The 6,292-nt window shown below is 35.5% G+C and overlaps 1 protein-coding gene across 6 annotated transcripts in view; it reads right to left on the bottom strand.

Annotated features, from left to right (window-relative positions):
• The window catches only part of LOC108754122 (nuclear receptor coactivator 3-like), a 163,199-nt gene that overhangs the window by 16,963 nt on the left and 139,944 nt on the right, over positions 1-6,292 (bottom strand). For all 6 annotated transcript variants that reach the window (XM_018496206.1, XM_018496204.1, XM_018496203.1 and 3 more), the window contains 6 exons: positions 5,401-5,566; positions 4,445-4,605; positions 3,336-3,659; positions 2,854-2,963; positions 2,626-2,755; positions 652-934 (listed from right to left, as the gene is read on the bottom strand). In XM_018496206.1, coding sequence (XP_018351708.1) covers positions 652-934; positions 2,626-2,755; positions 2,854-2,963; positions 3,336-3,659; positions 4,445-4,605; positions 5,401-5,566 — 1,174 coding nt within the window. The remainder of the gene's footprint in view (positions 1-651; positions 935-2,625; positions 2,756-2,853; positions 2,964-3,335; positions 3,660-4,444; positions 4,606-5,400; positions 5,567-6,292) is intronic.

Below are 6,292 nucleotides of genomic sequence, written 5' to 3' on the forward strand. Positions count from 1 at the left end.
CACGTTTCTAGAATGTTTTTCTGACTGCTTTGAATTCTGATGTAACTGACTCGCAAGGCACTACACGATATGAAAAATGTAACATCATTGATTTTTATAGCGATGTTTTAATATTACCGCAACATTGAAAATGTTGACTCGAGCGGAGTCGAAACGTTTATTTTGTCGTTTTGTAATTTATGATTGAATTTTAATTAAAATTTGTTACTACATTACTGGCTCTTTGCCCTTCTTTTGCATATATTGTTTTATACTTACAGAGCTTTATTATTATTTATTAATTAAATATATAATATTCGTCATATTGTATTTTCGGACATCGCATAATATAAAATCTCATATTTGCTATTATTTCATTGCAACTAACAAAACAATGAAATAAGAAATAATAATACTTAAGTAATTTTCTATTTAATTACCAATTACACATTTTAAATTTTGTATATATTTCTAATTAATATTTATTATCCCCAAACATCTCTCTGTCGTAAATTCAAAACAATGTTTCCTACACGATCGCAAAACTTTTTCTTTTCTCTTTTTCTTCAAAACCAATTCTAATTATTTTAATTGTAATAATCCTAATTATCTTTTAGCCTTAAAGGGAGATTATAACGATCGACAATCGATCAGTACAAAAACTATACATACCTGGCAACTGTGTCGTAGCAGAAGGAGTAGATGTGGTCCGTTGAATTCGATATTGAGCCGATGGATTTGGTGCAGTATTGGGACCTGGCGGGAACTGGCTGGCTGTAGGCGACGTCGGTGGAGGAAACGCTTCAGCAGGAAACGGAGATTGCCGGGCGGAAGCTGCCGTCCCTGGCGAAGGCATCGATCGTTGTTGCTGCTGTAACTGTTGTTGCGTCGTGACCTGCTGTGGCCTCACCTGGTTCACCTGGTTGAATAATCTCGGTGTGTTGCCGTAATTGCCCTAGCGCATATATCGTGCAAACGTATAAAAATATTCACAGAAATAAAGATACGTTAAATATAAAAAATGAAAAGCAGACAACAAAGAAAAGAACAATATGCATACCGTATTATAAAATGCAAATAGAAATTCAACGTATTGAACGTATGATTCAAGCTCATTTTTAAGCATTGCATTAACTTGCAAATTATTCATACAAACATTGATTAAGTTTTTTTCCACATTTTTATTTTTCAAATGAATTAAGATTTAATTAATTCTAACTAAAGCTCATATTGAACTATCAATTCTACAGTATCGATTACTTATGATAATGGACCAATGAAGCTGTTTTATTGTGATTGGTCCACTATGGGTCTGCAATTATAGTCTCTATAATGACTTAATGAAACTAGAACGAGTAAGCTTATTGAAACTGCTTATGCGAGTGTTTTCGTTCTATTGAGCTGATCAGGAAGGAAGATACTAAGAAAACTTTACTTTAAATAAAAGTGGACCGATTTTGCGTTTCAAGTTAAGTTTCGATTCTCGTCACCTCGCAACGCTTGAGTACTTTGTAATCCTGCGCGTAATGAGTGCGCCGTGGTTAGATTAGATTACTGTAAGAAGAAGTCAAGAAAGGTCTTTCTTCCTGAAAGAAACATTTTTATAATCTAATTGGAAATGGAACCCAAATATTCAAACGTTAAATACGAAGCGCCTTACAGTTCCGAGTGTTAAGATGTTGAACTAACATTCATTTAAATTTAATTAAATTATTTTTTCAGAAATTAATATATAATTTAAATGAATATTAGTTCAACATCTTAACACTCCTAACTCAACATCTTACACTGTAAGGTGCTTCGTATTTAACGTTTGAATATTTGAGTTCCATTTCCAATCAGATTGTTGATCATACTCGCCTTTATACGAGTAACTTACTACACATATCAGTTATTACAAAGAGTGTTGCTGAGATCTCGGTAGTCTAAAGGCTTAGGACGCTCGCACGGAATGCAAGAGATCCGGGTTCGACTCCCGGCCGAGGCAATATTTTTCGCAATAAGTTTATTACAATTTTTAAGATTTGGGAAAAATTTGGGGGGATTATCAGAATGATTGTGTGAATCCGATAATTTATCGGCTCTCAATTTATTTCTGAAAAAATTTAATTTAATTTAAATGAATGTTAGTTCAACATCTTAACACTCGGAATTGTAAGGCGCTTCGTATTTAACGTTTAAACATTTTTATCTCCGATTTCTGAAGAAATCACAAATCTGGATGTTTAATGTATATATAATGTTTAAAGACAAATAGGAAAACAATTGCAATGCCATTTTGTTGCGTAGTGTCCGATTGCAAAACAGGATACAAGGACGTAAAGAGAAATACAGAAAAGAAATTAAATTCCTTTCAGGTTGCGTTTTTTTTTAACCCAAGGTTCCAGCCTCCAAAGGCCTCAAAACGGAGACTCAATAACCAATGTAACCATGAAGAGTAACAAAGTCGTCTTCACGGAGGGATTAAGTTACGTTCATGATACTTTCCTACGGCACATTCATTTGCATGCGCAGAACTACAAACTTCACAAGCGCTGCGAATGTCGAGAATCGAAACGCAAAATCGACCATGTTTTGAGGACTGATTAGACTGAATGGAGTCTCCTTAGTCTTCCTTCCTAACGATAATAATGCTTTCATACTCACTTGTGCCACTCGTGGCGATAATGGCGGATGAGAAAACGACACCGGCAGTATACCGGCCGGAGAATGTGGCGAAAGCCTCGCCGCGGCGGACACTTGTTGACCACTGTTGAAATTACTATTCACAATGTGGCTGTAATAAAAAAAATCACGTGATAAGAGTTTTAAGAAAGCTATAAGGAATAAACTAAAGCGGAATAAACAGTCCGGGATGCTTAACAGGATACTTACTGCTGCGGTATCGTCGATGGATGGGAATACGAGTGAGCGAGTCGGTGAGAAGCCATCTGGACGGATGCCCCATAGCCTGGAGAAACTTGTGAATCTGGGCCATTCGATCGCTGAATAAAAAAAAGACATTGCACATATGTGGTTATTATGCATCTTTTTTAAATACGAAACATAGCAACCAATTTTTATATTAGAAATAAACTAATACAATCTATTAAAAATTGCGAATAATTATACTTTGTATAATTCGACTATGAAATTAGATATGAAACATAGTAACCAATTTTTATTAGAAATGAGTTAATACAATCTATCAAAAATTGCGAATAATTATACTTTGTATAATTCGACTATGAAATTTTTAATATCATTTGTTATTACTATTTTATATAAAAAGTCAAAAGAGAAATAAATTTCTTTAGTAATTTTTTATTTTTAATTTTTCTTCTAATTTTTTATTTCTTTCGTGATAAACTGTATACCTGCAACGACACATTCGGCGGCGCAACGGTATTGTTCAAAAGATTGTCGATGTTAATGCCACTGTTCATTTGATCCGTCGCAGTAGCATTCGATGGGATAAGCAACTGTTGTTGCTGCTGTTGTTGCAGTAATCGTTGCTTCTGTTGTTGTTGCTGCTGCTGTTGCTGTTGATGCATGAGCTTAGAACGTTGCTGTTGTATCTGCAACTGTGTAAACTGGCCGGGCTGTCTAATGCTTGGCTGATTGAACCTCATCCTGGGCTGTTGATACATAGGAGGTGGCTGGTAATTATGACTGGCAGTCGTCACAGGCGTAGTTCCCAACTATAACAAAATTCAACGCTTTATCAGATTATGGAATACAATTTTTTTTTCCTGCTGAATTATCTGCGCATATCTTAATGGCTACTATGCTGGAAATGGTAATATTACTCAATTTTCATAATAAATCAACAGAGTCCGGATCGCGGTGCTGTTTATCCCCACTTCAAACGACGTGTGCCGAGAGAAGCAATAGCTGCTTCATTCATATATAGCTGATTCATTATCTGGAGATCGATTGTGAATTTTGAAAGGTGAAAATTACAAAAGTGAGCAACGGTTACTAGGTATTGATCAATTAAATTATGAATTTGCTCACTTTTGTCATTTTCACCTTGGAGATACACAATCGATCTCCAATCCTTGTTTAACATTAAACGTTGCTCTGACTTCATCGGCCTGATTTATCCACAGGACCAAGAAGGTCAACAACAAAAGTTTTCTACATCAAATTATCAATCTTGTGATTAATATCAGGCCCATAAGTTAGAGCTACTGCAGAACTCTTCGAATCAGTGACAGGCAGTGTACTGTCACGTATTCAAATGGTATGGCATATTAGACAATTCCTGGTTTTCATAGATTCAAGATTCGTTGGTCACCTTGTCCAATAAAGAGGTTTCAAGCTTGAGCACTAATGATGATCAATGTCACGCTTTTTGAGAAATCGATTAATTGCTTGGTGGCTTCGAATTCGATTATTCGACATAATACATTAAAAAATACTTTTAAGAAAATGAATAAGATTAATCCAAAATAAATGACTTACAATAGAAGATAAAACTTACCGCAGTCGAATAGGCTGGAGGCGTGCCAGACATAGTTATACTGGAGGATGTCGAATTCACAACAGTCTCGCACAACATCAATGTCTTCTGAATAGCATTAATTGCCATTGTTTCGTTCATGACATTATTCTCCGGCACTTCAATATCAGCTAGAAGAGTTCCTGTTATAAACAAATTTATTAGATTTTTCAGGAACAATCAATTTTCTGTGAGTAATATTATACAATTGTATTAGGTTGTTCGGAAAGTAATTTCGTTTTTTCCCAACAGAGGACTTATTGTATTTTTTCACAGCCAACTTCACACTTGAACCGCATAATCATTATATATTTTGACAGCTGATATAGCAAGGCTTGCTTGTGAAAAAAGTTCGATTGATTCTACGCAGTAGTTTTTGGTTGGTGCCCTATCAAATATGGAAAGTGAAAAGCAGCATTTTCGGCATATTTTACTTTTTTACTATCGAAAAGGTAAAAATGCTGTTCAAGCAAGAAAACATTATCCGATGTGTATGGAGATGTATTAACAGAACGCCAGTGCCAAAACTGGTTTGCAAAATTTCGATCCGGCAATTTTGATATTGAAGATGCACCACGTTCTGGAAGGCCAGTTGAAGCTGATGAAGACACAATAAAGGCATTAATTGATGCAAACCGGCGGATAACAACTCGTGAGATCGCTGAGAGGTTAAATTTATCGAATTCGACCGTTCATGATCACTTGAAACGCGTCTGATTGAAAATCGTCTTTCATTTTCATAAGAAAAAACGAAATTACCTAATATTATTCATAGATATACGCACACATGCGCAGACAGACACACATATGTACAAAAAAATATTTTTTTTCTGTATTAGAAAATTTCGTTTTGATAAAAAAAATAGAGAATAATCAGCTCAGAACGAGACATTCATCATGTGCTGAAAAATTCTCGTTTAATATTTCGCTATACTTACTTGTGATATCTTCATCCGGAACAATCTCGATAACTTGATCCAAAATTTCGGAGAGATCTGGATCCGACGACTGATTATGCCAGTTAGTTGGATCGTTGCTAGTCTGACGGTATTCTCCGCTACCCGCAAATTCGGACTCGATTGAACCCATTTGGGGCCTCTGTTGCTGCAAGAAAAATATACCTTTGTTTAAAAATATTACCTAAGACAACGAATTAGTCAATAAGGATTACATATACAGTAGAAATTTGATGTTTTATTAACTTTTTAACTACAAACAATAAGATTTTATTTACGTTTTTATACGCGCCCATGTGATGTACAATAAACAATAGTTCTGTGTGCCACAAACTATAGTTAGGTTAAATAGATTTGTTCGCGTCATATACTCCAACATCTTCCTATCCCCTCCACCGTAGCTATATCTCAAAGTGATATTAAAAATTTGTCCGGCAAAAACGCACGATGTACAATTTGCAAGCATCTCTCTGAATCTCTGCCGTCTCTATGCCGTCTGAATGTCGAGGCTAAGGCTGCCAACTGTAAAACGCTAAACATGGGGGGATATTCATAGTCCGTTTTTATTTTAAACTGTCTTAAATAATGCCCTAGAATACTAATACAGTCCTCGAATTGACTTATGACATGTAACACATCGGTCAATAAGTCCCCGGTCTGACACATAGAGAGCGCCACTAACACAAAAAGTACATAGTGGTTCGAAAGAACAGACCCTTTTAGGCGTACTGTCAAATGTATATGTCATTCGGATCATTATTGTGTGAGTTATTGAAGCTTTAGTGACGCTAATTTGGTTATTTTCATAACAATGGAAAAAAAGGAATTTCGTGTGCTCATTAAACACTGCTTTTTGATGGGAAAAAACACCGTT

The sequence above is a fragment of the Trachymyrmex septentrionalis genome, unplaced genomic scaffold (assembly GCF_001594115.1).
Source record: "Trachymyrmex septentrionalis isolate Tsep2-gDNA-1 unplaced genomic scaffold, Tsep1.0 scaffold76, whole genome shotgun sequence".
Taxonomy (NCBI): Eukaryota; Metazoa; Arthropoda; class Insecta; order Hymenoptera; family Formicidae; genus Trachymyrmex; species Trachymyrmex septentrionalis.